General features: G+C 37.6%; 1 protein-coding gene across 1 annotated transcript in view; it reads right to left on the bottom strand.

Annotated features, from left to right (window-relative positions):
* COL19A1 (collagen type XIX alpha 1 chain) overlaps positions 1 to 23,955 on the bottom strand; it is a 322,067-nt gene that overhangs the window by 108,800 nt on the left and 189,312 nt on the right. Inside the window, exon 16 of the mRNA XM_061207711.1 lies at positions 1,256 to 1,309. Within this exon, the coding sequence (XP_061063694.1) occupies positions 1,256 to 1,309 (54 nt within the window). The remainder of the gene's footprint in view (positions 1 to 1,255; positions 1,310 to 23,955) is intronic.

Genomic DNA, 23,955 nt, shown 5'->3' with positions numbered 1-23,955 from the left:
GGGAAGCTATAATTGTACACATAGGTGTTGAGACTAGAACCCAAATGTGACTATTTTGTAAATAATTTTAACATATCAGCATAGTCCACTTACTAGCAAAGTGTTCGAACTCAGTTTTCTCTGTGAGGGCTAGAGTAGAACCTACTTCACAGAGCTATTGTGAGAAATAAGTGAAATATGAATCATTTAGCACATGTAGGTAGCTGATAAATGTTAGCTATTATTCACAACATTTTCCCTTTTATTTTCTTAGCCATCAAAACTTATTAAGCCTTTTTTTGTTCACTGAAATAGCCACTGGGAATAAAAACTGGACATAGAAATGTTCTAACTGACAAAACTTAGACATCGTCTAGTCTAGTGGGCAGAACTGGGAATAATAAATTTAAATGACTGAAAAGAGATTTGGGGTCAATAGACTGGGACAATAAAAGAGAACATGGGATCCAAAGTCAGAAGCCCCAAATTCAAGTCCTGGCTCGACTTTTTAGTAGTTCTATGACTTTAGGCAAGTCATCTACACTCTGTGAGTCACACAACTCTCATCCATAAGGTAACAAAAGTTCAAAATACTACTCATATAAGAAAGCACACATAAAATGTTTGGAGACTTTAACATGATTTGAAAACAGTTAATAACAACTAACGACAAGAATAGGGTGTCCCCTTGCAGAAAGTGTTCATGCAGAGCTGACCAATTATCTGTCACTGCAGGGGTTCCTTTTAGGGGGAGCCAGTAAGCCTAACTGCCCTGGAAGGTGATTGCTATACCCCCACAGCAAGTACAATGTATCCACATACTACATACTTTATCTCAAAGGCAGGAAAGTAACTACAAAGAGTCACGAATGTCAACAATTTAATTTGGCTAAAGAATGTAGTTAATATCCACAGTCTTTACAGAATTCATGAACAGGCTAGAACTCCACAAATATAACCCATCAAACAACTCTGCAAAGATGAGCTTAACTCAAAAACCCCAAAATAGGACCAACGTGCTCCAGATCAAATTATGGTTAATCCATTTCACCCAAATTATATCTCCACATTTGTGCTGCCAATCTGGAAAATATATACAATTTTCTGGATTGTAAAAGCACTGTCAAAATCTCAAATCTCAAATTTTGGCTTTCAGGTAGTTGATATTCTCCTCATGCCCATCTGCTTGCTGTATTTTGATTTTATTTTTATAAGTGCTCAGAAATAAGTAACCTCTGAGTTAGTAATGCCTGCCAGTTGTTCTGTGTTTACTTACCCTCTGACCCTCTTTTCCAGGTGGACCTTGGGGGCCTTGGATCCCCAGGGAGCCCTAGGAGGAAAAACAACACATATTAATAGATTGTTTCAAGTATACCTGCCTTGCAAAGAATGTTGTGAAAATTAATACCTATTTTATTGATTATAGAAAACTTTTAAAGTGATTCGAACTCTTCCAAGCCTAGGCTACCTCATACATTAATAATGATGAATTGTCCTTTGACTGGTTTATATTTGGAGTTAACACCAGAAAAGAAAAAAAAGGTGATTCCTAACCACGTGTGAGGCGCAGTGTTCACCCCCAGTGGTGACTCCCATATGATTGGAACCATGTTTTATCAAACTGCCATCAATAAATGGTAACAATATTTGCAGGCAGAAAAAAATGCTGCTTCATATATTTAAACTCTATAAATGCAATGGCATTTTTGGTTGAGAGTGGCTCTGTGACTATCCGCTGAGAGAACACCTAGTTATGACGTTGGCTTCAACATTCATCTACTCCTAACATTTAATTTTTAGCATCATAGACATTATTTAATACTTACCCATAACACTGTCAAGTGGTAGAAAAAATAACCATTTTTTTTTCAATTATACAAAAGGTCCAGGAAATCCCAGGTGCACGAATCTGAAAGTCAATCTCCTGGTTCTCACAGACAGTTACTATTACACAGGAATTCTCACTCAGCATGAAAAGCAAAATGATGACACTGATGATTTTGAAGTCTCCGGCACTGACTGCTAGTTGTTACCTCTCTGAAAGCTTCTTAGTCTCCCCTGCTGCTTCCCCCTTCCCTATTCAACCTTTCAGTGTGAGGGTTTAGGCCCGTTTTCTTCCCAGTCTACACTCTCCCACCATGGTCTCATATACCATGGGCTTTGGATTCTCCAGGCCAATGATGTCAAGATTTATAACTCAGTTTATCTCTGAGTTGCAGGTCCACACGTCCAACTGCCTGCCTGACACGTCCACTCCGCTCTCTCACCAGCACTTGAATTTAGCACAGTGACACCACATCTAGGACCCTCCCACCAAAACTGGGTCCTCTTCCAGCACCCCCCAACTCCGTAAACCCACGCACCATCCTGCTAGGGCTCCTGCCAGGAATCTATAACTGGTCCTCCATACCTGCCTCTCTCACTTCTCTTTCACATCCAGTCCCCAAGTCCAATTGCTGTAGCCCCACAGTAGATTTGGATCCATCTATTATCTCCCTTCATCCTTCAGCTCCATCACCCTTCTTGCTTGCTCATCTATGAGAGCCTCCTTGGTGACACTAGACATGGACCCTCCATCCTACACAGCACAGCCAAACCCGAAAACCCAGCCTGACCTCCTCCGCTTGTCCACGAGAAGAGATGAATGCCTTGTTTCATCAGTCGTAGGGTGCCTTGTACTTGTTCTTTAAAGTACTTATCATAAGTCTATTTAAAAGATTATTCAGGTAATGATTCACCAGGCTCTAAGGACAACAGGTAGAATCAGTGTCTTATTCAACACTAGGTGCCTGTTAATGTCTGAGTGAAAAAAAAATCATAATGGGAAATCAATTCACTGTAAAAAAAAAAAAAAAAGCTTTTTGTTAAAGCCAGTACTGTTCAAAGGGTTTTAAAAATATGTATGGTTCAAGACGGTGGAAGAGTAAGACGTGGAGATCACCTTCCGCCCCACAGATACATCAGAACTACATCTACATGTGGAACAACTCCTACAGAACACCTACTGAACGCTGGCAGAAGACCTCAGACCTCCCAAAAGGCAAGAAACTCCCCACGTACCTGGGTAGGGAAAAAGAAAAAAGAAAAAACAGAGACAAAAGAATAGGGACGGGACCTGCACCTCTGGGAGGGAGCCGTGAAGGAGGAAAGGTTTCCACACACTGGAAGCCCCTTCGCGGGCGGAGACTGCGGGTAGCAGAGGGGGGAAGCTTCGGAGCCACGGAGGAGAGCGCGGCCACAGGGGTGCGGAGGGCAAAGCGGAGAGATTCCCGCACAGAGGATCGGCGCCGAGCAGCACTCACCAGCCCGAGAGGCTTGTCTGCTCAGCCGCTGGGGCGGGCGGGGGCTGGGAGCTGAGGCTCGGGCTTCGGTCGGATCGCAGGGAGAGGACTGGGGTTGGCGGCGTGAACACAGCCTGAAGGGGCTAGTGCGCCACAGCTAGCCGGGAGGGAGTCCGGGAAAAGGTCTGGAGCTGCCGAAGAGGCAAGAGACTTTTTCTTGCCTCTTTGCTCCCTGGTTCGCGAGGAGAAGGGATTCAGAGCGCCGCCTAAACGAGCTCCAGAGACGGGCGCGAGCCGCGGCTATCAGCGCGGACCCCAGAGACGGGCATGAGACGCTAAGGCTGCTGCTGCCGCCACCAAGAAGCCTGTGTGCGAGCACAGGTCACTCTCCACACCGCCCCTCCCGGGAGCCTGTGCAGCCCGCCACGGCCAGGCTCCCGTAACCTGGGGACAACTTCCCCGAGAGAACGCACGGTGCGCCTCGGGCTGCTGCAACGTCACGCCGGCTTCTGCCGCCGCAGGCTCGCCCCGCCTCCTCCGTACCGCTCCCTCCCCCCGGCCTGAGTGAGCCAGAGCCCCCGAAGCAGCTGCTCCTTTAACCCCGTTCTGTCTGAGCGAAGAACAGACGCCCTCAGGCGACCTACACGCAGAGGCGGGGCCCAATCCAAAGCTGAACCCCGGGAGCTGTGCAAACAAAGAGAAAGGGAAATCTCTCCCAGCAGCCTCAGAAGCAGCGGATTAAATCTCCACAATCAACTTGATGTACCTGCACCTGTGGAATACCTGGATAGACAACGTATCATCCCAAATTGAGGAGGTGGACTTTGGGAGCAACGATACATATATTTTTTTCCCTTTTTCTATTTTTGTGTGTATGTGTATGCTTCTGTGTGTGATTTTGTCTGTATAGCTTTGCTTTTACCATTTGTCCTAGGGTTCTGTCTGTCCCTTTGTTTTTGTTTTTTTTAGTATAGTTATTAGCGCTTGTTATCATAGGTGGATTTGTTTTTTGGTTTGGTTGCACTCTTCTTTCTTTTTTTATTACTTAAAAATTTTTTTTAATAATTATTTTTTATTTTCTATTTTAATAAATATTTTATTTTCTTCTTTCTTTCTTTTTTTTCTCCCTTTTATTCTGAGCCGTGTGGATGACAAGCTCTTGGTACTTCAGCCAGGCATCAGGGCTGTGCCTCTGAGGTGGGAGAGCCAAGTTGAGGACATTGGTCCACAAGAGACCTCCCAGCTCTACGTAATATCAAATGGCAAAAATCTTCCAGAGCTCTCCATCTCAACGCCAAGACCCAGCTCCACTCAACGACCACCAAGCTCCAGTGCTGGACACCCTATGCCAAACAACTAGCAAGACAGGAACACAACCCCACCAATTAGCACAGAGGCTGCCAAAAATCATAATAAGGTCACAGACACCCCAAAACACACCACCAGACGTGGACCTGACCACCAGAAAGACAAGATCCAGCCTCATCCACCAGAACACAGGCACTAGTCCTCTCCACCAGGAAGCCTACACAACTCACTGAACCAACCTTAGCCACTGGGGGCAGGCACCAAAAACAATGGGAACTATGAACCTGCAGCCTGCGAAAAGGAGACCCCAAAAACAGTAAGTTAAGCAAAATCAGAAGACAGAGAAACACACACCAGATGAAGAAGCAAGGTAAAAACTCACCAGACCTAACAAATGAAGAGGAAATAGGCAGTCTATCTGAAAAAGTATTCAGAATAATGATAGTAAAGATGATGCAAAATCTTGGAAATAGAATGGAGAAAATACAAGAAACATTTAACAAGGACCTAGGAGAACGAAAGAGCAAACAAACAGTGATGAACAACACAATAAATGAAATTAAAAATTCTCTAGAAGGGGTCAATAGCAGAATAACTGAGGCAGAAGAACAGATAAGTGACCTGGAAGATAAAATAGTGAAAATAACCACTGCAGAGCAGAATAAAGAAAAAAAATGAAAAGAATTGAGGACAGTCTCAGAGACCTCTGGGAGAACATTAAATGCACGAACATTCGAATTATAGGGGTCCCAGAAGAAGAAAAGAAAAAGAAAGGGACTGAGAAAATATTTGAAGAGATTATAGTTGAAAACTTCCCTAATATGGGAAAGGAAATAGTTAATCAAGTTCAGGAAGCACAGAAAGTCCCATACAGGATAAATCCAAGGAGAAACACGCCAAGACACATATTAGACAAACTATCAAAAATTAAATACAAAGAAAAAATATTAAAAGCAGCAAGGGAAAAACAACAAATAACATACAAGGGACTCCCCATAAGGTTAACAGCTGATCTTTCAGCAGAAACTCTGCAAGCCAGAAGGGAGTGGCAGGACATATTTAAAGTGATGAAGGGGAAAAACCTATAACCAAGATTACTCTACACAGCAAGGATCTCATTCAGATGTGACGGAGAAATTAAAACCCTTATAGACAAGCAAAAGCTAAGAGAATTCAGCACCACCAAACCACCTTTACAACAAATGCTAAAGGAACTTCTCTAGGCAGGAAACACAAGAGAAGGAAAAGACCTACAATAACAAACCCAAAACAATTAAGAAGATGGTAATAGGAACATACATATCGATAATTACCTTAAATGTAAATGGATTAAATGCTCCAACCAAAAGACATAAACTGGCTGAATGGATACAAAAACAAGACCCGTATATATGCTGTCTACAAGAGACCCACTTCAGACCTAGGGACACATACAGACTGAAAGTAAGGGAATGGAAAAAGATATTCCATGCAAATGGAAATCAAAAGAAAGCTGGAGTAGCAATTCTCATATCAGACAAAATAGACTTTAAAACAAAGACTATTACAAGAGACAAAGAAGGACACTACATAATGATCAAGGGATCAATCCAAGAAGAAGATACAACAATTGTAAATATTTATGGACCCAACACAGGAGCACCTTAATACGTAAGGCAAATGCTAACAGCCATAAAGGGGAAATTGACAGTGACACAATCATAGTAGGGGACTTTAACACCCCACTTTCACCAATGGACAGATAATCCAAAATTAAAATAAATAAGGAAACACAAGCTTTAAATGACACATTAAACAAGATAGACTTGATATTTATAGGCCATTCCATCCAAAAACAACAGAATACACTTTCTTCTCAAGTGCTCATGGAACATTCTCCAGGATAGATCATATCTTGGATCACAAATCAAGCCTTGGTAAATCTAAGAAAATTGAAATCGTACCAAGTATCTTTTCCAATCACAACACTATGAGACTAGATATCAATTACAGGAAAAAATCTGTAAAAAATGCAAACACATGGAAGCTAAACAATAAACTACTTACTAACCAAGAGATCACTGAAGAAATCAAAGAGGAAATCTAAAAATACCTAGAAACAAATGACAATGAAAACACGACGACTCAAAACCTGTGGGATGCAGCAAAAGAAGTTCTAAGAGGGAAGTTTATAGCAATACAATCCTACCTTAAGAAACAAGAAACATCTCAAATAAACAACCTAAACTTACACCTAAAGCAATTAGAGAAAGAAGAACAAAAAAACCCCAAAGTTACCAGAAGGAACGAAATCATAAAGATCACATCAGAAATAAATGAAAAAGAAATGAAGGAAACGATAGCAAAGATCAATAAAAATAAAAATTGGTTCTTTGAGAAGATAAACAAAATTGATAAACCACTAGCCAGACTCATCGAGAAAAAAAGGGAGAAGACTTAAATCCATAGAATTAGAAATGAAAAAGGAGAAGTGACAACTGACACTGCAGAAATACAAAGGATCATAGGAGATTACTACAAGCAACTATATGCCAATAAATTGGACAACCTGAAAGAAATGGACAAATTCTTAGAAATGCACAACCTTCTGAGACTGAACCAGGAAGAAATAGAAAATATGAACAGAACAATCACAAGCACTGAAATTGAAACTGTGATTAAAAATCTTCCAACAAACAAAAGCCCAGGACCAGATGGCTTCATAGGCGAATTCTATCAAACATTTAGAGAAGAGCTAACACCTATCCTTCTCAAACTCTTCCAAAATACAGCAGAGGCAGGAACACTCCCAAACTCCTTCTACGAGGCCACCATCACCCTGATACCAAAACCAGACAAAGATACTACAAGAAAAGAAAATTACAGGCCAATATCACTGATGAACATAGACACAAAAATCCTCAACAAAATACTGGCAAACAGAATCCAACAGCACATTAAAAGGATCATACACCATGATCAAGTGGGGTTTACCCCAGGAGTGCAAGGATTCTTCAATATACGCAAATCAATCAATGTGATACACCATATTAACAAATTGAAGGAGAAAAACCATATGATCATCTCAATAGATGCAGAGAAAGCTTTCGACAAAATTCAACACCCATTTATGATAAAAACCCTCCTGAAAGTAGGCATAGAGGGAACTTACCTCAACATAATAACGGTCATATATGACAAACCCACAGACAACATCATTCTCAACGGTGAAAAACTGAAACCATTTCCTCTAAGATCAGGAACAAGACAAGGTTGTCCATTCTCACCACTATTATTCAACATAGTTTTGGAAGCTTTAGCAACAGCAATCAGAGAAGAAAAAGAAATAAAAGGAATCCAAATTGGAAAAGAAGAAGTAAAGCTGTCACTGTATGCAGATGACATGATACTATACATAGAGAATCCTAAAGATGCTACCAGAAAACTACTAGAGCTAATCAATGAATTTGGTAAAGTAGCAGGATACAAAATTAATGCACAGAAATCTCTTGCATTCCTATACACTAATGATGAAAAATCTGAAAGGGAAATTAAGAAAACACTCCCATTTACCACTGCAACAAAAAGAATAAAACATCTAGGAATAAACCTACCTAAGGAGAAAAAAGACCTGTATGCAGAAAATTATAAGACACTGAGGAGAGAAATTAAAGATGATACAAATAGGTGGAGAAATATACCATGTTTTTGGATTGGAAGAATCAACATTGTGAAAATGACTATACTACCCAAAGCAATCTGCAGATTCAATGCAATCCCTATCAAACTACCACTGGCATTTTTCACAGAAATAGAACAAAAAATTTTTAATTTGTATGGAAACACAAAAGACCCCGAATAGCCAAAGCAATCTTGAGAAAGAAAAACGGAGCTGGAGCAATCAGGCTCCTGGACTTCAGACTATACTACAAAGCTACAGTAATCAAGACAGTATGGTACTGGCACAAAAACAGAAATATAGATCAATGGGACAGGATAGAAAGCCCAGAGATAAACCCACGCACATATGGTCACCTTATCTTTGATAAAGGAGGCAAGAATATACAGTGGAGAAGACACAGCCTCTTCAATAAGTGGTGCTGGGAAAACGGGACAGCTACATGTAAAAGAATGAAATTAGAACACTCCCTAACACCATACACAAAAATAAACTCAAAATGGATTAAAGACCTAAATGTAAGGCAGACACTATTAAACTCTTAGAGGAAAACATAGGCACTCCATGACATAAATCACAGCAAGATCCTTTCTGACCCACCTCCTAGAGAAATGGAAATAAAAACAAAAATAAACAAATGGGACCTAATGAAACTTAAAAACTTTTGCACAGCAAAGGAAACCATAAACAAGACCAAAAGACAACCCTCAGAATGGGAGAAAATATTTGCAAATGAAGCAACTGGCAAAGGATTAATCTCCAAAATTTACAAGCAGCTCATGCAGCTCAATATCAAAAAACAAAGAACCCAATCCAAAAATGGGCAGAAGACCTAAATAGACATTTCTCCAAAGAAGATATACAGATTGCCAACAAACACATGAAAGAATGCTCAACATCATTAATCATTAGAGAAATGCATATCAGAACTACAATGAGATATCATCTCACACCGGTCAGAATGGCCATCATCAAAAAATGTAGAAACAATAAATGCTAGAGAGGGTGTGGAGAAAAGGGAACCCTCTTGCACTGTCTGTGGGAATGTAAATTGATACAGCCACTATGGAGAACAGTATGGAGGTTCCTTAAAAAACTAAAAATAGAACTACCATACGACCCAGCAATCCCACTACTGGGCATATACCCTGAGAAAACCATAATTCAAAAAGAGTCATGTACCACAATGTTCATTGCAGCTCTATTTACAATAGTCAGGACATGGAATCAACCTAAGTGTCCATCGACAGATGAATGGATAAAGAAGATGTGGCACATATATACAATGGAATATTACTCAGCCATAAAAAGAAATGAAATGGAGGTATTTGTAGTGAGGTGGATGGACCTAGAGTCTGTCATACAGCGTGAAGTAAGTCAGAAAGAGAAAAACAAATACTGTATGCTAACACATATATATGGAATCTAAAAAAAAAAAAAAAGTCATGAACAACCTAGGGGCAAGACGGGAATAAAGACGCAGACCTACTAGAGAATGGACTTGAGGATATGGGGAGGGGGAAGGGTAAGCTGGGATGAAGTGAGAGAGTGGCATGGACATATATACACTACCAAATGTAAAATAGATAGCTAATGGGAAGCAGCCGCATAGCACAGGGAGATCAGCTCGGTGCTTTGTGACCACCTAGAGGGGTGGGATAGGGAGGGTGGGAGGGAGGGAGACGCAAGAGGGAAGAGATATGGGGATATATGTATATGTATAACTGATTCACTTTGTTATAAAGCAGAAACTAACACACCATTGTAAAGCAATTATACTCCAATAAAGATGTTAAAAAAAACATGTATGGTTAACCTATTATAAATTAAATGCCTTAAACACTTTGGAATATGAGAAATCTATTCAAACATATCTGAATTCACCTTCATTCCAGGAGAAACATTCTTTTATTATCTAATTTTTAAAAATTAGGATTCATTTTTATAATGTGACTGTTTCCTTTAAAGTCATGACTACCTTTAAACTAAAATACCAGGTGTGCTTGTGATGACCTATCATTATTTATTATGTATACATTTTTTGGTGTTTTATAGAAACGAAATTTTCATAAATGTCATAACATTAAGTTCACCATCTAATTTTATTTAGAGTAGATTAAAAGGTTATAGATATATTTTAATTTTTCACTCAGATAGCTTTCCTTTGATTAAAATTGTCAGAATTTAGTGTAAATTACTATAAGTAATTTTGAAAAAGCATTAGTACAAAAAATCCTGGATGTATCACCGATCCTCAGTGTTCCCCAAATCTTTCTGAGTCTTCCTCCACAAAATATTCATAAAATATATGTATTTATTAATTTCTTTTACCTATTTTTGGAACACTTTAATGTTATAGGGGCATGTAGAACCTATGTTTTATTGATTTAAGCAGGAATAAAAACCAGGGAATGAAAAAGGTGATCAGTTATGTTTGTTTTTACCAAAAACACCTGGCAAATGGTTTATAACCAAGGAAAGTTGGCTAATTAGGCCAACTTTAGGATGGTAAATTCCTAACGTGTGTAAGAAAATCAAATTTTGAAATCCAAATACACCAAATATTAATTACAAGGTAATTACAGGGAGTTGTGTCATTTCTTATAAGATTGACACAATCTTGGCTCCAGATAAAACTCTTCTGCTTTACCCTTAGGAAACTATTTTCATTTCATGAATAGTCAAACTTATACGTAACATTTTTGATATCCATCCAAATGTTGACAGCTCTTTCAGTGTTTTTAAACATGAGCTACTAAAACATAAACACACCAAACATTCATCAAGGGAGTACAATTAATTCTGAGCCACATGTAATCAAAATTCCATTCCCTTTACTAGTTGGCGAAATTATATAGCAAAAGCCTACATAAGACGATAATATTAAACTTGATTTGGAATGTATCTGATGGATTCAAAAAAAATTTATGAGAACCTTTTGTGTGAAAAGTCCATAAGTAAGATACGATACACTCACACACATAAACCCACTAATATGCCTCCTGTACAGTCATGATTCTGAATAATCCTCCCCCACCCCTTACCTTTGCTAAGTCTGGGACCCAGAAAGGAATTTGATGAAAAAGTGGGATTATTCTTAATCTCCAATGGATTAGTCACTATTTGAATTATCCATGACCAGGTTTTAATCCTAGCTATATTACATTAATATTCAGAATATTTTTGATCTGGCTTTATTGAATATTACTAGTTGACATTTACAAAGAACAATGATATCAATATTGTCATTAGTAAAACATAGGTCAACCAACTGTGGAAAAATCATATTTTTTCCCAGAAATAAGAAATTAAAATTTGGGGATGATACATTATTTACAATTCTCCAGCTAACTACTCCTTGCATTTAGTAAAGTCAAACAATGGATTAACCTACCACTTAGCATAAAAATTGTAGATATACCTAGGCTGATGCTCCTCAAATTAAACTTGGGTAGAGCCCAGCATTTGTGTCAGAACCCTTCCCGTAATTCCTTCCTACTCTGACCTTGTAAATGCCGTATGTTTGTGCTTTACTCATCCTCTCAGTTGATTATGAGTTCTAGAGAACAAAGAATCATTTTTTTCTATCCTTTACCACACTTACAGAAGAGACTCAATAAGTACTTACAAAGTTGGATCATAAGGAACTAAACGGAGATAGAATAACACTGAGCGGTGGTAGTGGTAGGAAAAGGTTTCTGGTCTACATGTAATTGTATTTATTTTCAAAACTTGGCCTTGGACTTAAATACCACATTGGAGGACTTTCAATTTTGTCTGTATTTCTCATCTAAAGTGATCATTCCACTATCTGATTTCTAAGAGTAAAATTGCCTTACAGTTCATTGAAGAATTAATCATCTACTCTTATTGTAATACAGAAGGGTTTGTTCTGATTCTTGATCTGGATTTTGGTATCATGCTTGTGTTCAATTGCTCTGATTCTTGATCTATATGTTGGTAAAGTGGATATATTCAATTTGTAAAAACTCCTTTGGACTACAGCTTGTGATACATACTTTTCTGTATATATGTTATATTTCAATAAAGAAAAAAATCCTAAAGTCTGTGAAAGCTCAAATTAAAAACAATTAATCATCTACCATTTTTGACATCATCTCCATTATGGAACTTATTTAAATCTTTGACAATTATTTGATGTTTTACAGGTTTATACCATTTTTCTAGTTAGAGAATCATATTTAAGTATCTCTGTGCACATGACATCTTTGCATTATTTTCTTCTTCAGTTTAATGTGAAGAACAATGCCTATCCATTTTTTTCTTCTTTTTCCATCTACTTAGGCTGCTATGAAAATTACTCTAAATTGTTTTATTCCTAAAATTTCACAAACATGAAGATTTATTGCTTTTCTGAAAGAGAAGCTTAAGAATGTACTTAGGATATTCACGATGTAAACATCTGCATACGTCTATTCATTTTCAAAAAAGAATTCTGGACATTAAAAACGTTGACAAGGAAAGGAATTCCTAAGGCTGTTACCCCTTTTAGCTAGGATAAAAATATGCAAAAAATAGTCCCAGCCAGCTAAACCATTTTAAGTCCCAGTGGATCGTTATTACAGTGTGTTACACTGCACATAGCTCTCTCTGGACAATATGCTGATTGTTTAAGACAGGCGAGAGCTTATCATCATGGAAGCCCATGTAAATATTTAACTGAGAAATTACTTAGAATTAACTGGTTCAGAGCAAAGTTTTGAAGTGTCTAACAAATACAGCAGATGTTTATAGAGTTAATAGGGTAGATTAATTGCATTTGAACACATTTTCATTTGTGAAATGAAGGCAAGATATATTCATAACTTCTCAGTCAAAGAAAGGAGCTGAAGTAAAAGATGGAAGTTTCATTTTAAAGTATCCTTTGTACTCCCTTGCCGGGAATGTTGCAGAACATATGATCCCTAAAACCCACTTCAGCAAAAATGTTATGCAAGTAAGTGTATTTTAAGTGTTATGATTATTGCTTTAGAATATGCTTCATAGGCTTGAAACATAAGATTAAGCAGAATCTGCATAAATTCTTAGAATACCACTAGAGCGCTTTCTGTGTTTCAAATAGCGTGCAGAAAATTAAGACGGAAAACAGAGTTTTTTCTGTCTTTACAGAAAATTTCATGCATTTAACATGAGAACAATTCGAACAAATTTTATAAGTTGGAGGTATCAGAACAAAACACAAAAAACAAATAAGTAAAAATATCACAGACATATAGTCCACAGTCATGGGAAGTGATTTTCATGTTAGCTCTGAGAAGCAGCATTTAAGAATATTTATGATGAGAAATTAAAGGAGTGACCAGTTTTATGCTATTTCACAGAATTGTCAGGATGCAAGAAATAATTTCCCTTAGGGTGTGTAAGTATTTGGAAAAGAAATTCTATGTTATACATAAAAAGCCTATCATTTTATCATAAGCAGTTGTCATCACACACTAAGAAATAGATGTTTTTGAAATAAAAAACAATAGAATCTCTTCTATACACTAAAAAAGCCCTTGCAAACCTTTGCAGTAACACTGACAAGAGAAGGATAAGAAGAGCTGTCACCAGAAAGAAAACTCTATGAAATATTTGTGTAGACAGGAATGTTTCAATCATTCTCAGTTACAGTAAACAAGTTCCATAATTGGATGGACAATTTTATCTTACTTTCAACAATTTAAAAAATAGAGGTCATTCGTAGTGCTTTCAAAACTTAACAATTTCATTCAAAAGCTCTGGCAGTATTTTAGACATGAGACATAATGAATTATGATTGTTCCTTGTGGTTGCAGGGATATATTTTAATACTAATCTTTTTCTATGTTTTCTGAACTCCGAAATCACATTTCTTTTTATTATATAGATTCTGAAATAGTGTGTTCTCAGTCACCATTGATTTAACCAATAAAACTAGAAATATTATAAATTAAATAATAGAACACAGTCTGTGACTCTAGAATGCTGTGGGACATCCGTGAGTCCCCCAGTTTCCTCTAACAATGACTTTTCCTCCTGTGATGAGGCATTCCACTTCACAAATTATATATATCCTCAGTTTCGTTCCCCTTTGCATCTTATATAGCAAAATGGACTGCATTTAGTAGGTGTTGAATGGACGAATGGCTGCTAAGATTCTGATTCTTTACACTTCTCCTGGTACTTCTGCTGTAGTGAGAATATTAATTGCCATAGCTACAGAAATTCCAGTTTAGAAACCTATATTCTTCATCCACAAATCCCACTTGATACCAAAATAATCCAAGTTATTTAAAATTCTTACGTGGTAGTACTGCAGAATAGATGCTACACTTCTATCTGGAGGAGTTTGCCCTTCATCAGAAGAAGAAATATAAGCTTCTGTCTTTAATTTATCTCACACTGATGAGGATTAAGTACTTACTTTTTTAAAAAAACAACATGAACTGCAGTGGTTAAAGTATCTATGTAAACCATTAATTACAAAGAAATAGATCCAATCAAATTATTTAAAATGCTTATATCACCTAAAAAATGTAGTTTCCTATTTGGCAATTATTCTTGACTCGCTTTCATTTATTTGTCATAAGTAATTTCATATTTGTAATTATTCTTGACTATGAAAATCTTTACGTAGATTTGCTTTATGTTGGCCCTAAATAAATGAAATAGTCTGATTTCAGTTAACTCAAGGCTCTGTTGATAAGTAAAGAATCTTTGGGCCACGGTCTGTCAAATCCATTTGTATCACCTGTCTTAATGATTTATGTGAGGGAGAATATGATTGTTTCAGTTTTAATGATTAGTCTGATCATCATAACAATCTGTATTTTGGATTGGCTTTGCCATAGGTCAGTGGAATATGGTTTCACTGCAGAAAGAGGGATAATCTATACATAGGTTGTCTTTATACCTCTTCCATTGTCTTCTGAATGACAGAGGTGTAATTCCAAATGTAACAGCATCAATAATGTTTGCATTTGGGCTATGCAACATAAATAACCAGACTGAAGGAAACAAGCTAGTAAACTTAGGATTAAAATGTAAATCGGTACAGAGATATTCACACACCACATGAGAGACCTAGGTATTTAATCAGATAACTGAAGATGGTTTATACAATATCAGGTTAAGTGAGTGGCAGTTGAGTAAGGTGGTGAAAATCAAACTTCCAAGAGGGGAAAATGCTCCATATGGTAATAAAGAAATTTTTTTAAATATCAAAAATATATATTGAAGACTTTTCACTTTTTAACCTGTCTCTACTGGCCTCTTTCTACCTGTCAGAGGTATCCATTTTCCTCAGGAAGATTAAGATAATAATAGCAAAAGTGTAAAGACAATGGAAGAGTCAACACAGACACAGACAGGGGGCTGGAAATTAGGCTCTGTTAACAGAAGAGTGTTTCTAAATGTCAAATACCTTATCACCGTATATCGGGAGATGTTCCCACAGATCATAAAGTTTAACTATGAATCACATGGCACAGAGGAAGGAGCAAATGCAAGGGTAATTCTAACCCAACCGGAAAGGGAATGGAAAAAATGTTCTTCCCCTCTGTTTCCCTGAATGAAGAATTTCGGGAGAAGAATGGTGAATTAATCAGATACTAGAATTCTTGCTTTCTCTAGAATTCATAAGGCATTAGATTTCTCAGGAGCAACACTGATGCTAAAAGACAATGATGCAAAACCATTATAATTCTGATGGAAAGAGTTTTGAACCTAGAATTCTATACCAAGACAAGCTACCAATCAAGTGTGAGAGTAGAATAGAAATATTTTTGTATTTATTTATTTATTTTATTTTTTATTTTTTTGGTGGAAAGGAACCCTTGCTTTGTTTTGGATGCTGGCAACCAGGGATGGGGGTGGAGGCGGCGGATGCCTGTCCAAAGGGCAACTCCCCCCCCCATCCCACTCCTGTGACAATCCGGGGATAAGAGCTTTTATAGGTGAAGGGAGGGGGCTACATGCAGAACAGCACAGTCAGCTCTGACAGTCACCTTGAAATTGGTCATCAGCGGTCTGACTAGTGTCATCTTGATTGTTATAAGTACAATTAATCTTCAGTTCCAGGGTTGGTTTGTTTCCATTGAATTTTATTTATTTTTTATACAGCAGGTTCTCATTAGTTATCTATTTTATACATATTAGTGTATACACATCAATCCCAATCTCCCAGTTCATCCCAACACCAACATCCCCCTTCCCGCCACTTTCCCCCCTTGGTGTCCATACATTTGTTCTCTACATCTGTGTCTCTATTTCTGCCCTGCAAACCGGTTCATCTGTACCATTTTTCTAGGTTCCACATACATGCGTTAATATGCGATATTTGTTTTTCTCTTTCTTACTTCACTCTATGACAGTCTCTAGATCCATCCACGTCTCTACAAATGACCCAATTCCGTTCCTTTTTATGGCTGAGTAATATTCCATTGTATATATGTACCACATCTTCTTTACCCATTCGTCTGTCGATGGGCATTTAGGTTGCTTCCATGACCTGGCTATTGTAAATACTGCTGCAATGAACATTGGGGTGCATGTGTCTTTTTAAATTATGGTTTTCTCTGGGTATATGCCCAGTAGTAGGATTGCTGAGTCATAAGGTAATTCTATTTTTAGTTTTTTAAGGAACCTCCATACTGTTCTCCATAGTTGCTGTAGCAATTTACATTCCCACCAACAGTGCAAGAGGGTTCCCTTCTCTCCACACCCTCTCCAATATTTCTTGTTTGTAGATTTTCTGATGATGCCCATTCTAACTGGTGTGAGGTGATACCTCATTGTAGTTTTGATTTGCATTTCTCTAATAGTTAGCGATGTTGAGCAGCTTTTCATATGCCTCTTGGCCATCTGTATGTCTTCTGTGGAGAAATGCCTATTTAGTTCTTCTGCCCATTTTTGGATTGGGTTGTTTTTTTAATATTGAGCTGCATGAGCTGTTTATATATTTTGGAGATTAATCCTTTGTCCGTTGATTCGTCTGCAAATATTTTCTCCCATTCTGAGGGTTGTCTTTTCGTCTTGTTTGTAGTTTCCTTTGCTTTGCAAAAACTTTTAAGTTTCATTAGGTCCCATTTGTTTATTTTTGTTTTTATTTCCATTACTCTAGGGGTGGATCAAAAAAAATCTTGCTGTGATTTATGTCAAAGAGTGTTCTTCCTATGTTTTCCTCTAAGAGTTTTATAGTGTCCAGTCTTACATTTAGGCCTCCAATCCATTTTGAGTTTATTTTTGTGTATGGTGTTGGGGAGTGTTCTAATTTCATTGTTTTACATGTAGCTGTCCAGTTTTCCCAGCACCACTTATTGAAGAGACTGTCTTTTCTCCATTGTGTATCCTTGCCTTAGTTGACCATAGGTGTGTGGGTTTATCTCCGGGCTTTCTATTCTGTTCCATTGATCTATATTTCTGTTTTTGTGCCAGTACCATATTGTCTTGATTACTGTACCTTTGCAGTATAGTCTGAAGTCAGGGAGTCTGATTCCGCCAGCTCTGTTTTTTTCCCTCAAGGTTGCTTTGGCTATTGAGGGTCTTCTGTGTCTCCATACAAATTTTAAGATTTTTTGTTCTAGTTCTGTAAAAAATGCCACTAGTAATTTAATAGGGATTGCATTGAATCTGTAGATTGCTTTGTGTAGTATACACATTTTCACAGTATTGATTCTTCCAATCCAAGAACATGGTATATCTCTCCATCTGTTTGTGTCATCTTTGATTTCTGTCATCAGTGTCTTATAGTTTTCTGAGTACAGGTCTTTTACCTCCTTAGGTAGGTTTATTCCTAGGTATTTTATACTTTTTGTTGCAATGGTGAATGGGATTGCTTCCTTAGCTTCTTTTTCTGATCTTTCATTGCTAGTGTATAGGAATGCAAGAGATTTCTGTGCATTAATTTTGTTTCCTGCTACTTTACCAAATTCATTGATTAGCTCTAGTAGTTTTCTGGTGGCATCTTTAGGATTCTCTATGTATTGTATCATGTCATCTGCAAACAGTGACAGTTTTACTTCTTCTTTTCGAATTTATATTCCTTTTATTTCTTTTTCTTCTCTGATTGCCATGGCTAGGACTTCCAAAACTATGTTGAATAATAGTGGTGAGAGTGGACATCCTTGTCTTGTTCCTGATCTTGGAGGAAATGCTATAAGTTTTTCACCATTGAGAATGATGTTTGCTGTGGGTTTGTCATATATGGCCTTTATTATGTTGAGGTGGTTCCCTCTATGCCCACTTTCTGGAGAGTTTTTATCATACATGGGTGTTGAATTTTGTCAAAAGCTTTTTCTGCATCTATTGAGATGATCATATGGTTTTTATTCTTCAGTTTAATATGGTGTATCACATTGATTGATTTGCATATATTGAAGAATTCTTGCATCCCTGGGATAAATTCCACTTGATCATGGTGTATGAGCCTTTTAATGTGTTGTTGGATTCTGTTTGCTAGTATTTTGTTGAGGATTTTTGCATCTATATTCATCAGTGAAATTGGTCTGTAATTTTCTTTTAAGTAGTATCTTTGTCTGGTTTTGGTATCAAGGTGATGGTGGCCTCAAAGAATGAGTTTGGGAGTGCTCCTTCCTCTGCAATTTTTTGGAAGAGTTTGAGAAGAATGGGTGTTAGCTCTTCTCTAAGTGTTTGATACAATTCACCTGTGAAGCCATCTGGTCCTGGACTTTTGTTTGTTGGAAGATTTTTAATCACAGTTTCAATTGCATTACTTGTGATTGGTCAGTTCATATTTTCTATTTCTTCCTGGTTCAGTCTTGGAAGGTTATACCTTTCTAAGAATTTGTCCATTTCTTCCAGGTTGTCCATTTTATTGGCATAGAGTTGCTTGCAGTAGTCTCTTAGGATGCTTTGTATTTCTGCGGTGTCCATTGTATCGTCTCCTTTTTCATTTCTAATTTTATTGATTTGAATCCTCTCCTTTTCTTGATGAGTCTGGCTAATGGTTTATCAATTTTGTTTATCTTCTCAAAGAACCAGCTTTTAGTTTTATTGATCTTTGCTATTGTTTTCTTTGTTTTTATTACATTTATTTCTGCTCTGATCTTTATGATTTCCTTCCTTCTACTAACTTTGGGTTTTGTTTGTTCTCCTTTCTCTAGTTCCTTTAGGTGTAAGATTAGATTGTTTGAGATTTTTCTTTTTTCTTGAGGTAGGCTTGTACTGCTATAAACTTCCCTCTTAGAACTGCTTTTGCTGCATCCCATAGGTTTTGGATCGTCGTGTTTTCATTGTCATTTGTCTCTAGGTATTTTTTGATTTCCTCTTTGATTTCTTCAGTGATCTCTTGGTTATTTAGAAACGTATTGTTTAGCCTCCATGTGTTTGTGTTTTTTTACGTTTTTTCCCCTGTAATTCATTTCTAATCTCATAGCGTTGTGGTTAGAAAAGATGCTTGATATGATTTCAATTTTCTGAAATTTACTGAGGCTTGATTTGTGACCCAAGATGTGATCTATCCTGGAGAATGTTCCATGCGCACTTGAGAAGAAAGTGTAATCTGCTGTTTTTGGATGGAACGTCCTATAAATATCAATTAAATCTATCTGGTCTATTGTGTCATTTAAAGTTTCTGTTTCCTTATTTATTTTCATTTTGGATGATCTGTCCATTGGTGTAAGTGAGGTGTTACAGTCCCCCACTATTATTGTGTTACTGTCGATTTCCTCTTTTAGAGCTGTTAGCAGTTGCCTTATGTATTGAGGTGCTCCTATGTTGGGTGCATATATATTTATAATTGTTATATCTTCTTCTTGGATTGATCCCTTGATCAATATGTAGTGTCCTTCCTTGTCTCTTGTAACATTCTTTATTTTAAAGTCTATTTTATCTGATATGAGTATCGCTACTCCAGCTTTCTTTTGATTTCCATTTGCATGGAATATCTTTTTCCATCCCCTCACTTTCAGTCGGTATGTGTCCCTAGGTCTGAAGTGGGTCTGTTGTAGACAGCATATATATGGGTCTTGTTTTTGTATCCACTCAGCAAGCCTGTGTCTTTTGGTTGGAGCATTTAATCCATTCACGTTTAAGGTAATTATTGATATGTATGTTCCTATGACCATTTTCTCAATTGTTTTGTAGGTCCTTTTCTTCTCTTGTGTTTCCCACTTAGAGAAGTTCCTTTAGCATTTGTTGTAGAGCTGGTTTGGTGGTGCTGAATTCTCTTAGCTTTTGCTTGTCTGTAAAGCTTTTGATTTCTCCATCGAATCTGAATGAGATCCTTGCTGGGTAGAGTAATCTTGGTTGTAGGTTCTTCCCTTTCATCACTTTAAGTATATCATGCCACTACCCTTCTGGCTTGTAGAGTTTCTGCTGAGAAATCAGCTGTTAACCTTATGGGAGTTCCCTTGTATGTTATTTATCATTTTTCCCTTGCTGCTTTCAATAATTTTTCTTTGTCTTTAATTTTTGCCAATTTGATTACTATGTGTCTCAGCGTGTTTCTCCTTGCATTTATCCTGTATGGGACTCTCTGCGCTTCCTGGACTTGGGTGGCTATTTCCTTTCCCATGTTAGGAAAGTTTTCGACTATAATCTCTTCAAATATTTTCTCTGGTCCTTTCTCTCTCTCTTCTCCTTCTGGGATGCCTATAATGCGAATGTTGTTGCGTTTAATGTTGTCCCAGAGGTCTCTTAGGCTGTCTTCATTTCTTTTCATTCTTTTTTCTTTAGTCTATTCCACAGCAGTGAATTCCACCATTCTGTCTTCCAGGTCACTTATCCATTCTTCTGCCTCAGTTATTCTGCTATTGATTCCTTCTAGTGTAGTTTTCATTTCAGTTATTGTATTGATCATCTCTGTTTGTTTGTTCTTTAATTCTTCTAGGTCTTTGTTAAACATTTCTTGCATCTTCTCGATATTTGCCGCCATTCTTATTCTGAGGTCCTGGATCATCTTCACCATCATTATTCTGAATTCTTTTTCTGGAAGGTTGCCTATCTCCACTTCATTTAGTTGTTTTTCTGGGGTTTTATCTTGTTCCTTCATCTGTTATATAGACCTCTGCCTTTTCATCTTGTCTGTCTTTCTGTGAATGTGGTTTTTGTTCCACAGGCTGCAGGATTATAGTTTTTCTTGCTTCTGCTGTCTGCCCTCTGGCGGTTGAGGCTATCTAAGAGGTTTGATGGGAGGCTCTGGTGGTGGGTAGAGCTGACTGTTGCTGTGGTGGTCAGAGCTCAGTAAAACTTTAATCCACTTGACTGTTGATGGGTGGGGCTGGGTTCCCTCCCTGTTGGTTGTTTTGCCTGAGGCAACCCAACACTGGAGCCTACCTGGGCTCTTTGGTGGGGCTAATAACAGACCCTGGGAGGGCTCACGCCAAGGAATACTTCCCAGAACTTCTGCTGCCAGTGTCCTTGTCCCCATGGTGAAACAGAGCCACCCCCCCCGTCTCTGCAGGAGACCTTCCAACACTAGCAGGTAGGTCTGGTTCAGTCTCCCCCGGGGTCACTGCTCCTTCCCCTGGGTCCCGATGCACACACTATTTTGTGTACGCCCTCCAAGAGTTGGGTCTCTGTTTCCCCCAGTCCTGTCAAAGTCCTGCAATCAATTCCCACTAGGCTTCAAAGTCTGGTTCTCTATGAATTCCTCCTCCCGTTGCCGGACTCCCAGGTTTGGAAGCCTGACGTGGGGCTCAGAACCTTCACTCCAGTGGGTGGACTTCTGTGGTATAAGTGCTCGCCAGTTTGTGAGTCACCCACCCACCAGTTATGGGATTTGATTTTACTCTGATTGCGCCCCTCCTACCGTCTCATTGTGGCTTCTCCTTTGTCTTTGGATGTGGGGTATCTTTTTTGGTGCGTTCCAGTGTCTTCCTGTCGATGACTGTCCAGCAGCTAGTTGTGATTCTGGTGTTCTCGCAAGAGGGAGTGAGAGCACGTCCTTCTACTCCGCCATTGTGGTTCCTCTCTACCACTATTTTTTTTGTGGTAAGAATTTTTACCATGAGGTCTACACTCTTAACAAATTTTTAATTGCACAATATAGTATTGTTAACTGTAAGCATAATGTTTTCCAGCAGACCTTTAGACCTTATTAATCCTGTATAACAGAAACTTTATAGTTTTTACAGCAGCTCCCTAATTTCCCCTACCCCCAGCTCCTGGCAATCACTATTCTACTTTCTGTTTCTATAAGCTTGACTATTTTAGATACAAGTGGAATCATGCAGTATTTGTTCTTTTGTGACTGGCTTATCTCACTTAGTTAATGTCCTTCAGGTTCATTCATGTTGTTGCATAGGGCAGAGTTTCCTTCTTTTTTTAAGGCTGAATAATATTCCATTTTATAAATACACCACATTTTTTATCCATGTATCCATCAATGGACATTTAGGTTGTTTTCATATCTTGATAATTTTGTCACAGACATATGAAAAGATCCTTAACATCATCAATCATCAGGGAAATGCAGGTCAAAAACCACAATGAGATATCACCTCATACCTGTTAGAATGACTACTGTTTAAAAAAAATAACAAGTTTTAGCAAAAATGTAGAAAAATTGGAACCCTTGTACACTGTTGGTGGGAATGTAAAATGGTGCAGCTGCTATGAAAAACAGTATAAAGGTTACTAGAAAAATTAGAAATAGAATTATCATACGATCCAGAAATCCTGCTTCTGAGTATATATCCAAAAGAATTGAGAGCATTGCCAATCTTGCAAGTGAAAACTAGTATCTCAGAGCCATTTTAGTTTACATTTATTATAAGTGAATTTACATGTCTTTTAATATGTTTAAGAGTGGTCTTATTCTTTCTTTTCTATGAACTCTGTTCACATCCTTTCTTTAATCATCAGTTTGTCTTTAGATTCAACTTTGTACTTATTGATGGCAAAACAAAGAAGTGGCCTTTACAGATTAAACAAGCCTTGTTATTTCTGCAGAACACTTGAAAAATACCAGGGTGGTTGCTTTAATATTGAATGGTTAATTCTTAATTTGCAAAATCAGTGAGAACTCCCTGGGAATTAAGAATTAACTATATGGTGCATTTTAGTAATTTGTGCACTAATGGGTAAAGTAGTTGCATTGTCTGTTTACTGGTTTTTTTGTGAATGTTAAGTGAGAAAATGTGTGCTAGCAGTTTTTATATTGACAAAAAAGACTTATCCTTGAAAAATATTAGAATCCTGAGACTTATTTAAATACATTTGAGAGCTAACTGTTTCTGTGGAAATTATACTGCAATTCAATGGACGAATCAGTCTATATATAAATACTGTTTAAAACACAACCTTTTAGAAATGGGGTCAAACACTTACCTTACCTAATCACATTTATTTTATAGCCTGAATTAATTAAGGCTGTGTCAGTGTAATTCCAATTCAGTGCAGGCAACATCGAGATTAGTTGTGATGTGTCACATAAACCCCCCAGGATGTTGTTTCCGTGCCACTTTTTAATCTTCTGGGTTAGTAACATGATGTGTCTTCTAAATAACCAGATTGTGATGCTATCAAAGCCAGGAACAAACCCCTTAATTTTCAAGCTACCAATCAAACACTAGAAAGTTGGCATGAAAGTTAATTAAAATTAATGTTTTCTTAATATTTCAATGAAATGGAGCACGTAAAAAGTTATTTTCAAGCTTCTGATAAAGAGTAACTAGTGTATCAAGTGAACAAATCAAGATAATTTGAGAGTCAATGTACTAATATAAAGCTGTAACAAGCAAACAATAGTAAGTAAAAGGACAAGGTGAACAGGATAGAAAAAGA

This window comes from Eubalaena glacialis, chromosome 12 (genome assembly GCF_028564815.1).
Source record: "Eubalaena glacialis isolate mEubGla1 chromosome 12, mEubGla1.1.hap2.+ XY, whole genome shotgun sequence".
NCBI classification, from domain to species: Eukaryota; Metazoa; Chordata; class Mammalia; order Artiodactyla; family Balaenidae; genus Eubalaena; species Eubalaena glacialis.
The sequence above is the reverse complement of the archived record's forward strand: the minus strand, read 5'-3'. Positions and strand labels throughout refer to the sequence as shown.